This window comes from Trametes versicolor, assembly GCF_000271585.1.
Source record: "Trametes versicolor FP-101664 SS1 unplaced genomic scaffold TRAVEscaffold_13, whole genome shotgun sequence".
Classification (NCBI taxonomy): domain Eukaryota; kingdom Fungi; phylum Basidiomycota; class Agaricomycetes; order Polyporales; family Polyporaceae; genus Trametes; species Trametes versicolor.
Genome location: NW_007360333.1, coordinates 2022429 through 2041600, shown reverse-complemented (window position 1 = coordinate 2041600; position 19172 = coordinate 2022429). Strand labels below are relative to the sequence as shown.

The window sequence follows — 19172 nt, the reverse complement described above, 5'->3', positions numbered from 1 at the left end:
TTACGTACGACAAACAGCGGATCTGACAATGAAACGTGCCGATGGCTGTGCGTTGCATGGCCACGCAAGCTTCGTGCCTCGCCCACTAAACCACGTTCCCCACCTCCACTCGGCGTCCAGGATTCTCCCGACGCGAGCCACTGCGCGTTGACCCGCCCTCGATCGATTTCCACGCGGTATCCAGGATCGCGCAACGTAAAGATCGACCCTCGACTGTGCAAAGTCGCCTGCACCGCATGGTTCGCTGCGCACTGCCACATCTACGTTAGCTGCTCTCAGCAAGCCGCCCATCATCGGTCTTCTATAGGAATTCTGGACACCCAATGGAGCACGAGGAGCGGACGCGCCCGCGATCGTACCGTGCTACCACTAGTCGTCCGCGTTTTTTGGGTACTTAGTGGCGACGGTGTCATGTCCTGCTCGTCAGTGTACTCGGGCCGTATAAGACGGCTCCTTCGTCGTTCTCTTCCGCTATCTCAGTGGCTTGATTCACCTCACATCCTGACGACGATCACCGCACCAATATATAGCCCACTCCTCCCTCGGCCGTTGGTTTTGAGCTCGCTCTGACTCACAAATATCGCGAGTAAACGCTGTCAAAATGAGCTCGACTTCAACGGACGAAGCCGCAGAGATCGCCGCATACATCGCCGCCTTGGAATTCAAGTACGTCCATCTCCTCGTGGAATTTACCCTCTGTGCATCTGTAGCTCACCTGCGCCGTCTCCAGCTCAGTGCAGCTTTACTGCGTCGCCAGCGCCATCGGTAAATCCGCCTCCCCCTTTGCGCTCCGTCAGACGTCGCTGACCTCTCCCGCGTCCGCGTCCGCAGCCCTGCTCGTCTACCACTACATAACAACGCTCGACCTCGAGTACACGCACTTCTGGGCGAAGCGCAGGTTCGGCGTCGCCTGGGCCCTCTTCCTCGCCAACCGCTACCTCCCGCTCGTCGCATACATCTACCAGGCACCGTGGTGGCCGGTCACCTTTGATCCTACGGTGAGTCGTGTTTTTATTAGATATGCTTCGCCATGCAAATGATTGACCAAACTCCATGTGAACGCAGCGGTACGTTCCGCACACAATTCACAGACGGCTATCGACCGCCGTGCTGACTCTCATTTCTCGATCAGGTGTTCAGCAATAGTCATCTCGCAATACATCCTCGAATTCTCACAGTACGCCCTCTGGGGAGGTCCGTATCATTTCACCTTCTCTCACCCCACCGTCCGCTCATCTCGCACTGTAGCCATAGCGTACCTGCGAGTACACGCGCTCGGGAAGAGCCGGGCGCTCTCCATTCTCGTCCTAGTCCTCGCGCTCGTCCCCGTCGTATTCGACATCGTGCGTCTCCCACACGAGCTCAGCCCTTTTTAGCCGTACTGATGATACGCACGACAGGTGCTGCTGACGTACATGCACCCCGCGATCGACCCCGCCGCGGGCTGTCTCCTCGACTCAAGCCGCGTCCCATTCGAGTTATACGAAATGTGTGTCCCGGGTATCCTCGCCTCTTACTACCGTATCTAACGCTGCTCCACACCTGCAGTAGTGAGACGCTCTTTCCACCGCCTCGCAACCCTTCCTTTGTGTTTATATGCGCCCGCACGCACAGTTGACGTCCTGTCCTACACTGCCTGGGTGCTCTCCGAGGCTATCGTCGTCGGGGTCACGCTCGCCGCGACGCGGCACCACAAAAGCCTCGCAGGCGCGCTGGGCCGCGGGCAGAGGTCGCTCTCCGCCGTTCTCTTCCGTAATGGTACGTTAGTTCGGTGGCAGCGTAGGGCGGACGAGCGGTCGCTGACAAACATTCTCTTCCGTGTCACCGCGAGCAGGCCTCATTTACTTCGTGTAAGTTCGTGGTGGAGGGGCTTTCTTGCCAGCGGACGTTCATACAGACTACACGCAGGACGCTCACGGTGCTCAACATCACCCAACTCATCGTCAACGTCATCTCGGTACGCACATCTCCTGCCTGCCTCCGTTTCCCTGTGGTTATGATGTTAAGTGCTTATTTCTAGATTGTACGGCCGAGTACTGGAATCAACCTAGTCAGCTCCATGTTAAGCTTCATCGCACCGTACGTCTCTCTCCTCCCAACCATGTACAAGACCAATCTCCAAACCCGTACGCTGACTCGTCTCCACTCGCATCCACAGACTCACCTCCATCCTCCTCACGCGATTCTATTTCGACCTGCAAGAGACCGCCTCCCCGCCCTCACGTTCAGCCGGCGCCGCATTGCCCGGCTGGTCACGCACCACGGGCGACCTCGACTTCTCGCTCGGGGCGCACACTCTTGTGTTCGCAGGGGAGTCTGCATCCCACTCAGGCGGCCAGACGGAATCGAACACCAGCAGCAGCCCCAGTGGGAACGTCTCGCGGGACTTGCCAGGCGTGCATGCAATCGAGCTCGAGATGCGTATGACTGGACACAGTTTGGAGACGGGGGAACGCAGGGGCGCTATTCTGTGAGGTGAAGTTCCAAGATAACAATGTTGTACATCATAGTGTACTCTTATACCAAGATCGCTTGCGACAAACACCCAACCCCTTCGCAAACCACTACCCGGCTTCGCGTCCCCGGACTCTCCGTTGCGTCGCGGTCGCATCACCGAAAGTTGATGCTCCGGGTCCCCTGCGGCATCGCGTCCAGTTCCACCTCTTCGGCGTCCGCGGTCTGTCCCCCGCTCTGCCCTGCGACCCACGCTGCGCCATCGCCGGTCCCTTCAAGCCCAGTCGCGGCCCCAGCCACGCAGTCGAAGTCCGCGCATGCAAACTGCAGCGTCCCCGTGCCAGTCGCGAAGCACACGCTCCCGGCCGTGGGGCGCGCTGCCTCTTGGAGGCGCACCATGAAGTGGACCACGAGGATCGTCGTGAAGCTGTCGTACGTGATCGTGACGAAGTCAGAGAAGAGGCCCATGCGCTCGCGCGCGCCGACGCCCAGCGTGTCCTGCCACACCCGCACCTATCAGCGACGTGCACGGTCGGCGAGAGATGAAGCGGTGCGGATGCCAGAATGGGATGCGTACCTCGATCAGGATGACGGCGAGGTAGATGATGTTCAACGTCGTCAGCACCCTGGTAGACCAAATCAATGGACACAATGAGATTTGGCCATCAGAAAAGACGGAGGAGGTGTCTCGTCCGAACTCACACAAAGTATATAGCACCTACAGACGTAGTACGTCAGTCCCAAGACGCGCGTGAGATCATACTAGACGCCCGCGAGCAAGCAAACGCACCGTTCTTGTACAGGACGCCCGCGAGCGTCGTCGTCCGTCCGAATCTACGCAGGATACTTCGGCTGCGGTAGGTGCGCGTAACAGACCAGGTGACGCCGAGCACGACGACGTCGCTGACGATGAGTGCCACGCGCGACGCGATGATCACTGGTAGCGTGCATGCAAAAAAAGACAATGTCAGTCGCGCACGACGCTCCGAGACTTCTCTGAAACAACTTTACAGCGACTGACTTTGAGGACACAAGTATCATTAATGACTATGTAGCACCATGTACATCTGCACCACGAGAACAGAAGCCGCTAGGGAAAGTGATTTATGGAAAGAAATGTTCGTAACTCTCCTCAGACATCATAGCTCGCGCTACAGCCCCTGATCTGCCCGACACCAACTGGCTCGGGAATATCCAGCACCACTACATCGCTTCCTCCATCCTGCTCTTTCTGATTATCGCCTTCATCTTCACGGGAACATTGAAGTTCTATGGCCCAGTTGTCGACATCTGCCCTAGCGAATTGCAGGATGCTGTGAGTATCCTGCCAGGTGGCCGCCTGAAAATCGCTGGACGCAGCGCGAACTGCCGCGGCGTCTTGGATCTGGAAGAGGAAGTTTGTGATGAGGATGGCCGTGGAGCTCTCATATAGGATATCGAGGATGGCCAGGAATACGCTTATGCGCTCGCTTTCTATGTAATCCGTCAAAGTGTCCTTGTTACGCAAATGACGATCAGGCAGGCACTCGGAAAGGGTCGAAGTGGACAAACTTCGAGAATGTAAGCGACAAGATAGACAGTGTTGAGGGTGGTGAGCACACTGGTGGTAAATTGTATCAGCACTCGCACGACACTAAATGAAGCCGTCAACGCACAGGAAGTATATTGCACCTGCCGTCGAGAAGATCAGGGACCGTACCAATTATTTCAGCACAATCAATAATGAGGGGGGGAAACCTGTATGCTCACCGTTCTTGTACAAGACGCTAGATAACGTCATCTTCTTTCCAAAGCCTTTGAGGATATCCTGATTCCGGTAGCCATGGGTGACCGTCCAAGTGACGACGAGCACAATGGCGTTGTTGAGGATCATACATATGCGGGATCCGAGAGTTACTGGCGCAAGCGGCGGTCAGCATACAGGTTCCATGACTCAAGGTCTAGAACTAACAGCTGCAGGCTGTGGTTAATCGACAGCGCTTGCGTGAACCATCTAGCAACATACGTACCTGAGGAGGATAGAATCTGAGATATTAGTTTCCGTTGTATGGCAGCTCACAAACGGGTATGCCGCTCCGAAGATGTCCTCGTATCTGAGTTCCACCTGACAACGTTCGCCTGAATTAATTTTGGTTGAAACTTCACATGGAAAATACCTACTATCTTGATGGCCACCGGGCCCAGCGAAAGAAGGAGAACGAGGGCTGCCCAAGTCCATTGCCTCCGAAGCGCATACACTCGCAGACAGGAGAACGCTTCCATTACGGAAATTGAGAATGTCAGCGAACGTTCGGCGCAATGTGTATCATGGACATACCTGCCCAAGCCACATACTGCAGATATTCAAGGACAAATGATAAGTATATCGTCACAGTGCACCTGAGACAGACGGCGAGGGCGCTGCAAGTAAGCAGGACGAAAATGGGATGTACGCGATACATAACTCACCCCTTCAAGTTGAGTAATAGCGGACGTCGATAAGCATGGGTTTAGGCCTATACAGAATTGCATGAGATCTCACCGTCTGTGATGTGTAATGGGGAATAAAAGGCAAGTGGTATACGGTCCATACGAGAATCAAGTAGCGGTTCGCGAAGAAGAGCGCGCACGGGCCTGAGAGGCTGCGACCCCAAAAGAATTCCGCTTCTCTATCCAAGGTGACAATATGATTCCAGAAAACGAGGGCTAAGTCAGAACATGTCAGTTAGGTATATTCCAGGGAGTCCAGAGATCGGTACACTCACCCGCATTGGCCGCATTGTAGTACAGTTCTGCAGCACTGAGTGCGCGCTGTTAGTCGTCTAGAATCGTTTAGTTATAGTGCACACATACCTAGCAGCCTCGAAGAGTATGATAAAAGCGACTTCTGCAGGGTCAGTGGAGTTCATACTGCAAAGCTGGCCTAGCCGTAATGAGGCGACGAGAATAAGACTAGAATGATGTAGAAACCGGAGCGTTTGAGACTGAGCAAGAGTGGGGGTTTGGACTCTGTTGGGTTCCTGTTCAAATACCATGAATATGTGGCGTAGTGATTCGTTATGACAGATTAAAATGCCCCACAAAATAAATTGCGGCGTCGCTGTGAGAAGCCCCGCATCGGACGGCTCCGGTGAGATCGGTCATTGGATGCGTCGCAGCCAAATTACCGGTGTCAGATAATAGATAGTTGGAGAGCGAATGCTAAGACCTAGGCGACAATGATTGGACGTTGGACGGGGATCGGATCGAGGCAGCCGTAGGATTGAGCGGCGTTTAGGCAGCAGCATAGTCAACATTCAGAGAATGCGGGCAGCGAGAACTATAGACAGGTACTCGTGCAGTTGAGGTTGTGAGCGTATTTGTATCGAATCAGTTCGGCGGCACAAGGGAGGACGACGACACCCACCTAGTAGCTGCGGTACACTGAATTTTTGCCACAAATATCCGCGCGCACCTGATCACATAACTGGTAATAATTTCAAACCGCAAAAACACGGATCTGATTCCGGTCCTGCTTGTCTCCACTCAGGATCGCGGCCCCATCGCGTGCACTGCCCACGCCCCTGGCCCGCCTGCGTTGGCGGCCCCGCGTTTGCATCGATCTCAATCGGCTCCGCCGCTGTGCCTCCGACGTCTGCGGCGCGCGGGATGCTCTCTGGGATCGTGATCGACAGAAAATCCCAGGCCGCCTGCGAGAGCACACGCTGTGGCGGGCACCGTGTCCCTTTCGCCTGCCGCTCAATCTCCGAGCCCATGCACGCGTGCCAGAGCTTCTCCGTCCCGCTGTTCGTCGACGAGTGCATGTTTGGTGCCGGAAATCTATACACATATCATCATCAAGACTACGTGCCATTAATAGGAGTATAAAACAGACAGACCGAGCGCTGATGTGATGCAGCACGAGACGCTCCGCGCCGATCCGCTTTGCGAACGCGCCCGCCATGGCTGCGGTACTGTATCCCCGATCGCGCGTCTTCGCGTCGACAATAGCGTCAGTGCTGTTCCAGCCCATGCGCTCGTACTGGTCCACGTTTGGCGGTAGGTACGTGTCCGTCGCCTCGTGGATCAGCAGGGACACCGGCACTCGCACTTCCCCAACTTCGGCAGGTTTGAGACGAAGTTCGCCGGTTAGATCTGGAAGCCCATCTGCGAAGGGCGGGTCAGAGAGGATAAGCTGAAGAACAGAAAGCGAGCGTAGAAGTGAGCACAAGCTAAAAACGATCATCATAGGCTAGGCAGGAAGTACAGATGAGCTAGTAGCGCGATAGGCGTACTATGCATAGTCGCGCCCCCGGAGCTCGTTCCGAGGACGACTTAGATAACCTTAAATTGGAATTGATACCGTGAGGCGTATAGTATGTAATTCGGGCATCGGGTAGCGGACATCGTAGTAGCACTCACGAGTTCGATTATAGCGGGGGCCAGGCAGAGCAACAGAACGAGGGCTGCGACCGCGCATGGGTTCCTCAGTGCAAAGACTCGCATGGAGCAACACTGCGCTGTCCGTGAGTAATAGTAGCGCGGTATCGTATGGGCTACTTACCGGCCCATACAACGTACCGCGAGATGTTAGGGAACGCCCCCGAGTACGCCTTCATCATACATCTTCGCGCGAGTGGATCAGCATCCGCAAGCGATGGTGACTTATGCTGCAGGATTGTGCAGTGGCCGGAAGCTACTCCGAGACCCCTGAGCCGGTGAAACTTACTCCGTGCGAGACAAGCGATCTCCACCATGGCGCAGAATGCATAGCACCGGCAAGGCCGAGGTAGAGATTCGTCAAGAACAGCACGCACGACCCCGAAAGTCTTCTTCTCCAGAAGAACAATACCTCCTTGTCAAATGTCAGGACATATTGCCATGCTAGAAGCGCTGTGAGTGGAAGTCAGTTCTCCGTGGCAGATGATGCATAGCTTATGCACACACCAGCGTTTGCGCTCGCAAAATAATCTGGTGCGAGACTGAGTTGAAGTCATGTTTAGGCGACCTACGAGGTCAGCGAAAGATTGTACTTACTGAGCGCTACGTTCATGAATCAAGGTGTCCGAAATCATGATACTTGCAGCCTGGGGTTTCGTTGGTCGAGTCTGTGGGCGACGCAGGGTGCGAGAGTGGAACTCCAGGGTGGGATAAAAAAAAGCGAAGCCTCCAACCGAACAGCGCACCCGGGCCAATAAATTGACCCCTTATATCGGAAGTGCCCACCATGTCCCTTTATGCGACAGGACTCCGTGTTAGAGTGCAACACTTGCAGACTGTCCAGCAAATTGCGACACCCCGGTGCGAAGGGCTTTGACAGGACATTTGACAGGCCCGGGATGTCCGTTCGGGGGCGAATCGCGCTCAGGTCGATCACGAGACTTATGTGGCCAGCGATGCGGGTCGAGGTGTTCGTGGGGTATAGCTAGACTTCGCTACTCGAGGATGAGATCTGAGCGGGGCGACCACTGGCCATTTACCGGGTGACTGCCCGACCTCGAGATTAGCTTCGCCTGCTAAACGTGCAGGAAGCGAAGTCCAGCTCAAGTGCAGAGCAGGAGTACTAGCACCCGGTGTCGAGGGAAGACACTCACAATCGGAGTGCCGATCAAGAGCGGGTCCGGAACGGGCCCGTAGTGACGGACGTTGGCAATAAATGTATGGAGTTTCGCACGGGCGCGTTTCGTATTCGGGCACGTTCAGCTCGTCTCCCAAAGTACTGGACACGATCCAGTTACATGAGATCGCGAGGACACCGGGAAAGCTAAAGTGCTTACCATACATGAGCTCCGAGAGAGGGCCCAAAAGGCGCAGATACTGCGACAACTTGAGCATCCTTTCATCACACATCCTCCCTCTCCGCCCCATCTACATCCCCGACGCTGTCCGTCGTCTCAGCGTACTCGTTATCGTGAGATAGCTGACGTGTTCCCTCGCCATCGACCGTCGAAAGCCGCTGAAGCTCGTCGTTGATCCAGTTGTCGACGTCTGCGCGTACGAACCGGAGTACGCTAATCGAGGCCGACGCATCGGAGGACCCTGACTGCAAATGAGTGCCGAAATGCATGGAGACGGATGCGGCCTCTTGCAGGTCGACGAGGAAGTGTGTCATGAGGATGGCCGTGAAGCTGCTGAAAGCGCCGTACATGAGGTCTTCAAAGAAGACCGCGGTTGTCGTTCCGCCCGGCGCCCACCGCTGAAAGGAGACAATGTAAGACTAGCGAGGGTAATTTGAAAGTCGAGCGTACGCACCGAAAGCGCATCAGAGACTAGATAAAAACAGTTTATGACCGTTAGTACCCTGAAGCACGAGCAATCAGTATTATCATAGATCCTTGCTGAAGCCGCTGCGCATACACAAAATAGATCGTGCCTACGACATGCAGAACAGTCGTCGTAAGCCCACTTTATTGGGCATCTTATTATACAAGCGCACTGACCGTGCTTTTGCAAGACGCTGGACAGGAGCGTGACCCTCCCGAAAAAACGACGGGGCTCGGGTTCCAGGCGATCGCCATATCGACGTGTGGATGCCCAGGTGACGGCTACTGCAATGAGATCGGCAATGACGAGGGCGAGGCGAGTCAGGAAGAATACTGATGCACGAGCGGTGGTGAGTACCGTATCCATTTCCGAGATGAGAGTAGAGTACTACTGACAGCTATGATCCAAGTCAACGTAGATCGTCCGCCGCATATTGTGATAGACGCACTTTTGATATACGGGCAGTGATGACGAATCCACATGTCCTAAACAGCCGAAGGACGGTATCATTACGAAGGTCTCTAACCTGAGTGTTGCCTTCAGAGTCCTGCGTGAGTATGAGATCACGAATACAAAGGACTGGGGAGCGCACCGTGTAGGTAACCACTGGTGTGAACGAGAAGAGAAGAACAAGGATCGCCCACGCCCGGTTTCGCCCTAGCGCGTACACCCGAAGGGAGGAGAATGCTTTTCTCGCAATTCGAATAAGTCGTAGTCCTCTTCATCGTGTATACTACATGCGTACCTGCCCAGATGATGTACTGCAAGCTGTAGATGCACCATTGGATGATCGAACCTGCGCATCTGCGAAGCGTGCGAGTATACAGACCCACTGTGAACATCTCGGCCGTGTACGAGGGCATACTTGTGTTCTCTCGCGAGATTAAAGACTTACACGCTATCATTCTGTGAACGAGAGCGGTGAGAAATGACGAGCGTATTGCATGAGTAGAATCCACAAGGACGTACTATACCGGAATATGAAGCACTAATGGGATCCCAAAGTAGATTGTACACGGAATAGACGAGGCAGAGGTACCGATTTGCCAAAAATATGGCGCATGCGGTGGAAGGCCTGCGTCTCCAGAACAAAGAAACTTCTTTGTCCATAGTGAGAAGGTGGTGCCATACTAGAAGGGCTACATCGAGTCAGTACGGTATGCGGACACGGAGTTGAAGTCGACCTATAAATTATGGACGCACCGGAAGCAGCAACAGTGCAGTATTTGGTCATGATGCTGAGACAGAGGACGTCAGTATATTCAAAGTCGAGAAAGCAATGCTAACGCACTCGAGAGCAAGAGCGTGTGCATCCGCATCTGCACTACTGGCAGAGTTCTTCATGACGGCGGCGAGTACAATGGCGGCGAGTGTGCTGGAGTCGATAAGTCACCATGAGAAGGAGAACGGGATGAGCTACATGGCATGTATAAGGTACCAGGGAAATGAATGGCAGTGTTTCTCGGAACCACAGAACCTCCCGACAATCCCGTTGAGATAGGAGAAAAGCGATAGCTTCGACATGAAGGCTGATGGAATGATGGTGGTTCCCGAGAGGAATGGAGCAGAACGGCGGAGGGCGAGTCCTGAGAAAAGCGCTGTACAAACGATTGCAATATGTGGCCCGAGGTCATTCTTCCTGACGACATTCATGGGCGCCTCACCTATCTCTTGATAGCCCGACACAGCGTCTGAGTGAGATTAACGTAGCGGTTGAAAGAGGCCTGAAACGAACAATGCAATCAGTACTTAAACGGACTGCGAAAGAGAGAAATGCGGTCACAAGCTGTTCGCAGGAGATACGAATCCGCACACCGACGTGTGAAAGCCGGACCGCTTTTGTGAGAGGAATGGAGTAATATCAGAGTTAGAACGCATGCTCTGATTCGTGTATACCGCGAAAGCGTAGGTCGCGCAGCGCTGCTTTGAGTACTACTTTCGCGACGGCCTACTAACGACCGAGCACATAGGATACCGCGCCTCCGCCAGAGCGGCGCTTGAGCCAGAGCTACTTCGATCGATGTACCTGGGAAAGAGGTTTGTCAGTCTCGCAGCGGGACAGACCGTAAGGGGATGACCGTACGTAAAGATGACCCGCATTGCCTTCCTGCCGAACGATATTGAGTGCCAATTATGTTCTGTCATAGGGCCTTCTTGATGAACCCGGTATGAGTTCATCAGAAGGTAGACGGGTGATCAGAGCTAATGAGGGGTAGACGAAATAGCGATGCATTTGACGAAGATTGAACGGGGGCTATAACTAGCTGTGGGCACGGAACTAGAGGCCGAATATATTCGCCTACGGAACGCAGACGTGCCCACACGCTACTCGGATTGTAACGTGAGGTGGCCCACGGCACTAACCAATGTCTGCACGGAGTCGGTCTGGGAGGAGCCGCACACGCCGCACGTCTGAGGTCCGCTAGAAGACACCGCGGCGCCACCATCGGAAGAGCTTGATTCGTCCACATCCAGACACATGGCGCTCGACTCCTGAGCCCGGGGTATTGAATAGAAGCTATGTGGGCTATATGAGCAGCAAAATAAACCACATTTGAACGATACGTACTCGTTGGCAAGACGCACAACACGTTCTTCCAGCTAGTTGAAGTCGTAATCACGACGCCACCTCATCTCGCGATATAAACTCTCAACGCAGCAAAGCTTGTGAGCGCGAGCGCAGTCGGCGATCCTCTCGAGTCGCTGATTGGTCATAACCACCACCGGGCCCATAATCTTCAGCAACCCGAGACCATACTTTTCTCGCGTGCGCTCGCGTCTGAGTTGGTGGAGGGCTTGTACGAACTGGAGGTCCACATCTGACAAGGCATCGAACCAGCTTGTCTGCGGTGTGTCTGATGCATCTGAGCTGCCGTGAGATTCGTCCATCAAGAAAGAGGTCCGCCGAGGGCGTGGCGGGGAAGAAAAAGGAGAGGATGACGGGCGAAGGTAAGTTGGCGTTCTTCGGCGTCTCCCCTTCATGCGAGCTAGATTTCATCTTATCTTATCTCCTCCACCCTTCGTCGTGGGCGCAAACAGCGAAGTCCGCCTTTCTGCGAGCAGTATACGGGTACTTCTGTATCGCACAAGTCAAACCAGCAGAACAAATCCCGTGCCGTAATCAGCAGATCCTGTTATCCTCCTGAGACCCAGAGGCTCGTACTACCATCTCCGATCTGGCCGACGTGTTGCTCGGGCGGGACTTCAATATTTCAATGGCATGGAGCATCGCTACACCTCTATCACGTCCTGTCACTCTCTCAAAACATTCACCTCCTCCAAATGAGCATCCTGAGAAGCAATGCGCCCTTCAGTCCAACTATCGATATCCGCCCGCGCAAACCGCATGGTACTACGCGCGCCTTGTGAGGTCCCTGCCAGGAAGTCGCTGGGCGTCGCGTGGACTTTCGCAGCCTCTTGGAGTTGAAATAGAAAGTTCGTGATGAGGATTGACGTGGCGCTGACATAAGAGATGTCGAGGATGTCGAGGAACACGCTGATGCGTTCGCTCGTGGCCGTTTCCAACGTGTCCTGAACGGCTTCCAGTCAGAGACGCGCACGATAAAGCCTGACTGAAGGGAGTGCACCTACCTCCAGTACAATTGCGGCCAGGTAGACCGCGTTCATGGTCGTGAGCGTGCTGATGAGAGGGTGTTTCAGCGTACGTCTACGATATTGCTGCTGTGACCGCTAGTCTTACATGAAGTAGATCGCTCCTGCGAGCATCACAGACCGGGTCAGCCCTTCGGACGACCACGTCTTACAAAGTGCGACCTCACCATTCTTGTACAGAACACTGGACAGCGTCATCTTCCTTCCAAAGCCTCGAAGGATGTCTTGCTGGTGATAGTCTCGAGTGACCATCCAAGTGACGACGACCACAATGGCGTCGCTGAGGATCATTGTAATGCGGGACACGAGGACCACTGGCGCAAGCGTGGGTCACTCTACGTCCAGCACTCCAGCAGCCAACACTCACGGCTGTAGGGGAAAGTGAGTAGACGTACGCAACTTCAAGAATGGGGTAACCTGCGGACTTTAGGAGGATCGGGTCCGGGATGTTGGACATATATGCACAGCTTGACGCGCCCTCGAATGTGTCCTCGTACCGAAGATCCGCCTGTCCACGTTCGCGTCGGTCATCTTAGGCTAAGACAGAAGTCTGCTAGTACATACCGCCTTGATGGCCACCGAGACGAGCGCAAGCAGGAGCACGAGAGCGGCGCATGCCCATTGCTTCCGAAGTGCGTAAACCCGCAAAGATGCGAACCCTATTGTGATACCAGAGATCAGGAAGGCACGGGACATGGTGTGTTGTACGGACATACCTGCCCACGCAATGTATTGCGAATATTCGAGACCGTACGAGAGGAACACTCTGACGGTGCACCTGGAGCGGCTCAAAGTCAGTCGCTACAAAGTGCATGGCATACCATGCCATCGGATGGCTCACCCCTGCGCAAGAGGTAGCAACAAGAGCAGGTGATCAGCGGAGTGTGTCGTGACGGATAGACAGAATGACGCACTGTCTGCGAGGTGAAAGTGGACAACCAGGGCGAGCGGCACACAGCCCAGAACAGGGAAAGGTAGCGATTCGCAAGCAACAAGGCGCGTGGACCGGGGAGACTACGTCCCCAGAGGTACTCCGCTTCTTTGTTCAGGGTGAGGAGATGGTTCCACACCATAAACGCTGTGCACGAAGGGTTAGTCGGCACGCAACATAACCGCCTCCATGGTCAATGGACTCACGCGCATTAGCCGTAGAAAAGTAGACCAGCGCAAGATCACTAAACTCAGGTGTCAGTTACTCGAATGACACGGTGACGGGGGAATGGGCGTACGTACCTGTTGGCCTCGTAGCGTACCAAAAGGGCCTCTTGTGGAATGAGAGTGAAGTTCATGGGTGCGAATTCGAGCTGACGCGCGCAGCGACGAAAAGTAACACGAGTGACAGTGGTACTCAGAGCCGTCTGAGACGTACCGGGACGTAGGGACCAGGTGAATTCGCATTTATATGCCGCAAAACGGTGTGTTCCAGGGTGACAGTTGTCGGACGATGCCGAGGAGAAAATCCTTGTGGCGTCGCAGTGACAAGTGCCGCAATGAACCACCAGCAGACCGCGTGAGAGGTTGGAGAGGCTGGCTCTCATGTAAGTCAGATACGTTGATCGGTGTGAGAAATTTTGAGGCCGTGGAGCGAGTAGTCGCGACAGACATGACCCGGAGAGAAGGCGGTCCGCAGCCACTCGCAGAAACGAACCAACATCTGGAGCTGGAATAGGGCAGCCAGGCCTCAGCTGCGTTCAAGTAGCACGATGATCTTTCAAAGCGGTCGGAGAAAGATGATCATAGCGAGGTATCTGAGCACTTGAGGCGGTGAGCGTGTTTACCAGTTGAGCGAAGATTTCACTCACTCAACATATGTACATTTAGGGCTTGAGCACAACTTAACCACCCGTACAACCACATTGCATACCGAGGGTGCATTCAATTGTACAACTCCAAACTTACAAGAACTCGAGCCAACTAGCTCGAAATCGCGAACCTGATAGAGACGTGATACATGAGGGTATGAAAACGCTGATGTTCCAACGACCGCACCTCAAGAAAACCCGCGGAACGACTTCCAATGGAGCCTCCTAGCTCCCTCCACCCCGCCCTCTTGCTCTCTTGTAGTCGTTTCCGTCTCTTCCACCGCCTCTGCCGCCGCCATATCCACCCCTATGTCCACCGCCACCGCCACCGCCCCTACCGCTCGATGAACCATACCTCTCTCTCGAATCATACCCTCCACGTCCGCCATCGCCGCCGCCCCTACTTCCACTCGGACCCTCGCCCCGCCCCGAGCTCCACTCACGATCGCGTTTCCGGTCCTGCTGTCCCCGCTCGGGATCGCGGTCCCATCGCGCGCGCTGACCATGCCTCTGGTCCGCCTGCGTCGACGGCCCCGCGTCTGCGTCGATCTCAATCGGCTCCGCCGCCGTGCCTCCGACGTCTGCGGCGGCGCGCGGGAAGTTGGTGGGGATCGTGAGCTGGAGGAAGTCCCAGGCTGCCTGCGCGAACACGCGCTGTGGCGGGCACCATGTCCCTTTCGCCTGCCGCTCGATCTCGCGCATGCACGAGTGCCGGAACTTCTCCGTCCCGCTGTTCGTCGCGGAGTGCATGTTTGGTGCCGGGAACCTGTACACATATCATCATTAAGACTATACGCCATTGCTAGGAGTATCAAACAGACGCACCGAGCGCCGATGTGGTTCAGTACGAGACGCTCCGCGCCGATCCGCTTCGCGAACGCGCCTGCCATGGCAGGGGTGCTGTGCCCGCGATCGCGCGTCTTCGCCTCCACGATCGCCTCCGTTCTGTTGCGGCCCGTACGCTCGTATTGGTCCACGTTCGGCGGCAGGTACGCGTCCGTCGCCTCGTGGATGAGCAGCGACACCGGCACGCGCACCTCTCCAACTTCAGCGGGGTCGAGACGTAGTTCAGCAGCAAGATCTGGGAGCCCGTCTGCGAAGGGCGGGTCGGAGTGGATGAGCGGGATAAGTGGGGAGGGGTCGTATGTGTCCCCGAGAATGACGAGCTTGCGCGGGAGTGGTGAGTTCGGGGACAGCGCGAATTGCGAGAGCTCGCGAAAAATGTAGCCGATACATGGGTCTACCACGCGCGCGTCAGTAGGGCCACGACACCTATGAGAAGACGCTTACCTCGATGCTCAATAGGGCCCGCGTCGACGAGCACGCCCTGTCTGTGGCGTGTGGCGGGCACCTCGATTATCCCGCGCCAAAAGCCCTGCGCGTCGCACCAAAAATCCCGGCCAACGCACTCGCTTTCACGCCGCACGTTCGCTTCGTCGACGTCCGCTCCCTGGGACACGTCTGCCGCTACAGATGGCGTTTCCCCGACGAAAAGCAGTTCGTGCACTACAAACGCGTGCTCGCTGTGCGTGTGCGTAAGATGCCAAAGCGTGCGGAGCATTCGGCGCAGGCCGCGAGGTCCAAATATCTCCACGCGGGGCGCGAAGGTGTTCGGGAGTGGCGCGTCTGGAGACATGGCACTGGGAGGCTTGGGGATACCGAGCGCGTTGCGGAGCACGGTGAGGACACCCATACAGTGGTCGGCTGTGCATTGCGTTAGCTCACAGGACGTAAAGACGTGTCAAAAGCGCGATATGCGCATATAGCCTGCCGGACCCGTACGAAGTGGCGCGAGTCGCAAGCCTGATGTTACAGATGGAAACGCTACCCAAGTCACGAGCGGGATGCGGTTCACGATGTAAGACGATCGAACAACTTGTGCGATGCATAGGGCACCTACATCCCTGACAAAAGGGAGCGGAACTCACCGTGCATATGCGTGATGAAAATCTTGGAGACCTGGCTTATCCGAAGCTTGCGGTAGTCTCCCCTCTGCGGCTGCTGTGCGAACTGGCGCACGGTTCCCTCCGCACAGTCAACCACTGTGGGTAGCTTGTATCAGCGCCCCTGCTTCGACGCGCGTGAGGACGGCCGCGCGTGATTGAACATCGTGGTGCACGGTACGTACTCCACAGTGAACCATCTCCGAGAGGGTCGACAACGAGGCTGGAGCAGTTCCTCGATTCTGATGGGCCTCCTCCGCTGGTTGTACCGAGAAAAGTGAGGTTGATGTTCAAGGACATGTTGTGGCGAGAGCTTGACGAGTTCGGTCGGGTGAACAGGACGCGTGCTGAGAACCGAGCTTTTGATCTTCTGAGCAGTGGTAGGGATACAAATCGAGGACTAGAGAAAAGACCTAGGAGCATCGCGAAGAGCTCATGACGGCGAGAATAAAGCGAGAACAAACTGAAGATCAGAGAGCGAGCGCAGATGGTGCGAAGGCAAGTCAAGCGGACATCCGAGTCAACTCAGAACGGGCGCTAAATGACTGTAAAGTTAAGCTTGTAGAACACAAGTATTACTGATGCCGTTAGAATGCAAGATAGTCTCTGTAAGTACCGGTCAGTTCTGTGTCTATGATCCTCCAAGAACGTGTGTAGCCGATTGGTCCGCGGCTCTCTCTCACCTCCCCACTCGCATATAACGCGCAGCACTACTCAGGCTGCAATTCTCGCTCATAGCATCGACTCAGTTAACTCTTCTGACTGCTTCCGACTGCCAGCGTTACGCTCGTCCAACTTTTTATGGGCGCGAATGAGAGCCCGATGACGCTCATAGTATTCCACCCGACATGGCCGCTGCATCTAGTACAGCTTACATCCTTTCTCTGAACCGCAACAGCGCTTTTAGGCCGAACAGGACTACTTGTCATGGGCATACGCTCTGCATGGTGTCGTGCTGGATCAACGATTCGAAATCCCTCGTACTGGACTTCTAAAGTCTTCAACTTTGTGCCGTCATCTCTGAACTAAGAAGCTCCGGTGTTACATCCCAGCGCGATAGGTTATAATCTCGCCGATGGTATCGGCATGCAATTAGTTCGGATGATCATCGATACCCTCGAACCCAGAAAGCTCATGGCGCTCTTGCCCCTTTCTACCCAATGGAAGGTCGTCTGGTAGCTCCGAGAAGACGGACGCTTCCCCCCACGATATCGCGTATGCATCGCATATCTAGTCGGCCAATCGTAGGTTCTGCAGGCGTCCAATCCTTGCCGGGGGTACTCATAACGCTGCCCTAGTGCTTATGAATCTTCTCGCAGCTCTCTCGGGCCTCTTCCCTTCCCTACCGCATTCCGCCGCTCTCGCAGTTGCCATAGACGATAACAACACAGCGGACAGCATCTCCGCATCCTATCAGCATGGATGCTGAGAGTGCCTACTACCAGTGCGTATATCGTAATACAGCTCTCACATAAACGCATTTACCGGCATTCACAGCGTCGCAGCAAACTACTACACGTTCGCTACAAGCGGTGAGTCGATGCTTCCTGCTCGCGGCCACCCGTTCCAATAACTCCGCCCCCACACGTCTCAGGGCTGCTCGTATGGCACTATCTTCTTACCCTCGACAAAGAGGTAGAGTTCTTCTGGGGCCGCGGGTATTCCGGTGCTCGTGTCATGTTCTTTGCGAACCGCTATCTCTCCATCATCTGGGCCATCTACAGTGTATCACCGTCCTGGAAGAAGACTACTTCGAGTGAGGTATCGCTTCTCCTGAGCTTCCCTGAGAATCTATCTAACGCATATATTCTTCGAAGGGGCAAGTTTGATTATCTTGCGACAATGACGTACAGGCGCGGCTGACTTCAAGCTTGCTTGTGCCTACAGGCAGTACTGCGCTGCAAAGGCTTCCGCTTTCCTGGTGCTCGAGTTCCTCCAGTATGCTGTTTGGGCAGGTAAGCCATCAAATGTGCTGTCACACGTGGTGTAGATAAGTTTACCGGGAGGATAGCATTCTCCGGTCTTCGAGTGTACGCTCTCCGAAAACAGTGGGCATGGGGCGTGCTTGTATCTCTACTCTCTATCGCGCCTATCTTCGCTAGTGCAACAGTGAGCTTGTCGATGATCTACGAACGGGACTATCGGTGAAAATGTGCTTACTTAGTCTTATGCAGATTATGATGCGGTGGTTAAATGTGACAGTCGATCCGACCAGCAGGTGTACCGTAACGCTGCAAAGTACACCGTTTCGTCCAGAGTGGATGTGAGTATTGCATCCGTCTTCCCGTCTCCGACGATGCTCATACAGACTTGTTACCCGCTATAGATGTCAGTATCTCGCAGTCCTTTCGCGATCAAAGTTGTTGAGCATTGAAGACCCCTTCGATTTTAGCCGTGATCATCACCCGTGTTACGCTCTTCGTCGCCGACGTCATCGTGATCGCCATCACTTGGATGGCCACTACCGCTCAACGCGCCGAGGATATCCTCATGTCCATCCGTAGGGCCAATACGCTGTCGAGAGTTATGTTCAAAAACGGTCAGTACAACGTTCGATTTCATCGAGACATGATCCTACGACTAACACTGACTTTGCGGTGCCTTCCAGGCGCTCTCTACTTCGTGTACGCAACTTCCACGATGACACCGTCTTCGCCGCTAACGGAGAACACCTTCAGGGCGCTCACGACGCTCAACGTGCTATTCCTCGCATTCTACGCAGCTACGGTGCGCTCGTTCATGCTCTCAGCGCGACCGTCTCTCAGTCTCAGCCCGGCTTCAACAGTACACATCCACGGGCGCATCGAACATCACCATCACCTTCTTGTCCAACTTCGTCGAAACCATCTACGACGCGCTGACCACTATCCTCACTACGAACTTCCTTTTAAAGCTCCAGGAAGCCTCGTATGCGTCTGCGCGGGTCTCGAGCTACTGGCAAACGCGGCAATGCCCGGACGAACAACTCAGCGTGGTCCAGTTCGCGCGCGCGGACGTCGACCATTGGTCCTACGAGCTTGGCTCGCTTCCCGAATCCGTGGAGGACGGTGAGGAGCTGGAACGGTGGGATGTAGACGAGACGTTTCCTCGGTCCTGAAGCGGTTGCGGCGGAGGAGGCGGGGGACTAGCGGTACACGTG

General features: G+C 55.1%; 6 protein-coding genes across 6 annotated transcripts; 2 read left to right on the top strand and 4 right to left on the bottom strand.

Moving 5' to 3' along the window:
* The first annotated feature begins 137 nt into the window (after positions 1-137).
* On the top strand, positions 138-2416 carry TRAVEDRAFT_32006 (uncharacterized protein). Its single transcript, XM_008045875.1, has 12 exons — positions 138-666; positions 731-765; positions 832-998; positions 1066-1069; positions 1136-1190; positions 1244-1343; positions 1401-1491; positions 1614-1758; positions 1835-1850; positions 1909-1957; positions 2021-2079; positions 2159-2416. Exons 1-5 carry the CDS (start codon positions 602-604, stop codon positions 1144-1146), a joined length of 282 nt encoding a protein of 93 aa, XP_008044066.1. The 5' UTR covers positions 138-601; the 3' UTR covers positions 1147-1190; positions 1244-1343; positions 1401-1491; positions 1614-1758; positions 1835-1850; positions 1909-1957; positions 2021-2079; positions 2159-2416.
* A 194-nt stretch (positions 2417-2610) lies between these two features.
* Positions 2611-6918, bottom strand: TRAVEDRAFT_24424 (uncharacterized protein; the record flags this gene model as incomplete). Its single annotated transcript, XM_008045823.1, has 16 exons — positions 2611-2967; positions 3032-3080; positions 3157-3172; positions 3245-3391; positions 3631-3927; positions 4204-4350; positions 4464-4479; positions 4514-4572; positions 4772-4787; positions 4903-4949; positions 5199-5233; positions 5287-5385; positions 5840-5887; positions 5986-6252; positions 6312-6607; positions 6835-6918. The coding sequence occupies 16 exons, from the start codon at positions 6916-6918 to the stop codon at positions 2611-2613; spliced, it is 1980 nt and encodes a 659-aa protein (XP_008044014.1).
* Positions 6919-8254: 1336 nt separating this feature from the next.
* Positions 8255-9786, bottom strand: TRAVEDRAFT_24423 (uncharacterized protein; the record flags this gene model as incomplete). The annotated part of the gene is made up of 9 exons (XM_008045822.1): positions 8255-8608; positions 8665-8681; positions 8853-8960; positions 9125-9161; positions 9203-9223; positions 9269-9333; positions 9422-9480; positions 9572-9582; positions 9646-9786. The coding sequence occupies 9 exons, from the start codon at positions 9784-9786 to the stop codon at positions 8255-8257; spliced, it is 813 nt and encodes a 270-aa protein (XP_008044013.1).
* Positions 9787-10928: 1142 nt separating this feature from the next.
* Positions 10929-11541, bottom strand: TRAVEDRAFT_32005 (uncharacterized protein). The gene is made up of 2 exons (XM_008045874.1): positions 11246-11541; positions 10929-11194 (listed from the first exon to the last, which is right to left on the bottom strand). The coding sequence occupies exon 2, from the start codon at positions 11155-11157 to the stop codon at positions 11002-11004; it is 156 nt and encodes a 51-aa protein (XP_008044065.1). The 5' UTR covers positions 11158-11194; positions 11246-11541; the 3' UTR covers positions 10929-11001.
* A 2637-nt stretch (positions 11542-14178) lies between these two features.
* Positions 14179-16333, bottom strand: TRAVEDRAFT_175259 (uncharacterized protein; the record flags this gene model as incomplete). Its single annotated transcript, XM_008046408.1, has 5 exons — positions 14179-14856; positions 14916-15330; positions 15381-15794; positions 16019-16132; positions 16210-16333. 5 exons carry the CDS (start codon positions 16331-16333, stop codon positions 14316-14318), a joined length of 1608 nt encoding a protein of 535 aa, XP_008044599.1. The 3' UTR covers positions 14179-14315.
* A 1118-nt stretch (positions 16334-17451) lies between these two features.
* On the top strand, positions 17452-19130 carry TRAVEDRAFT_24421 (uncharacterized protein; the record flags this gene model as incomplete). The annotated part of the gene is made up of 9 exons (XM_008045821.1): positions 17452-17477; positions 17498-17565; positions 17628-17789; positions 17887-17988; positions 18024-18142; positions 18198-18296; positions 18410-18572; positions 18642-18760; positions 18819-19130. 9 exons carry the CDS (start codon positions 17452-17454, stop codon positions 19128-19130), a joined length of 1170 nt encoding a protein of 389 aa, XP_008044012.1.
* Positions 19131-19172: the final 42 nt, after the last annotated feature.

Coding starts and splice junctions, on each gene's coding strand:
- TRAVEDRAFT_32005 (XM_008045874.1), bottom strand. CDS start 11,157: ATGTGTCTGGATGTGGACGAATCAAGCTCTTCCGATGGTGGCGCCGCG.
- TRAVEDRAFT_32006 (XM_008045875.1), top strand. CDS start 602: ATGAGCTCGACTTCAACGGACGAAGCCGCAGAGATCGCCGCATACATC. Junction 667..730: donor ATCGCCGCCTTGGAATTCAA/GTACGTCCATCT, acceptor CGCCGTCTCCAG/CTCAGTGCAGCTTTACTGCG. Junction 766..831: donor CTGCGTCGCCAGCGCCATCG/GTAAATCCGCCT, acceptor CCGCGTCCGCAG/CCCTGCTCGTCTACCACTAC.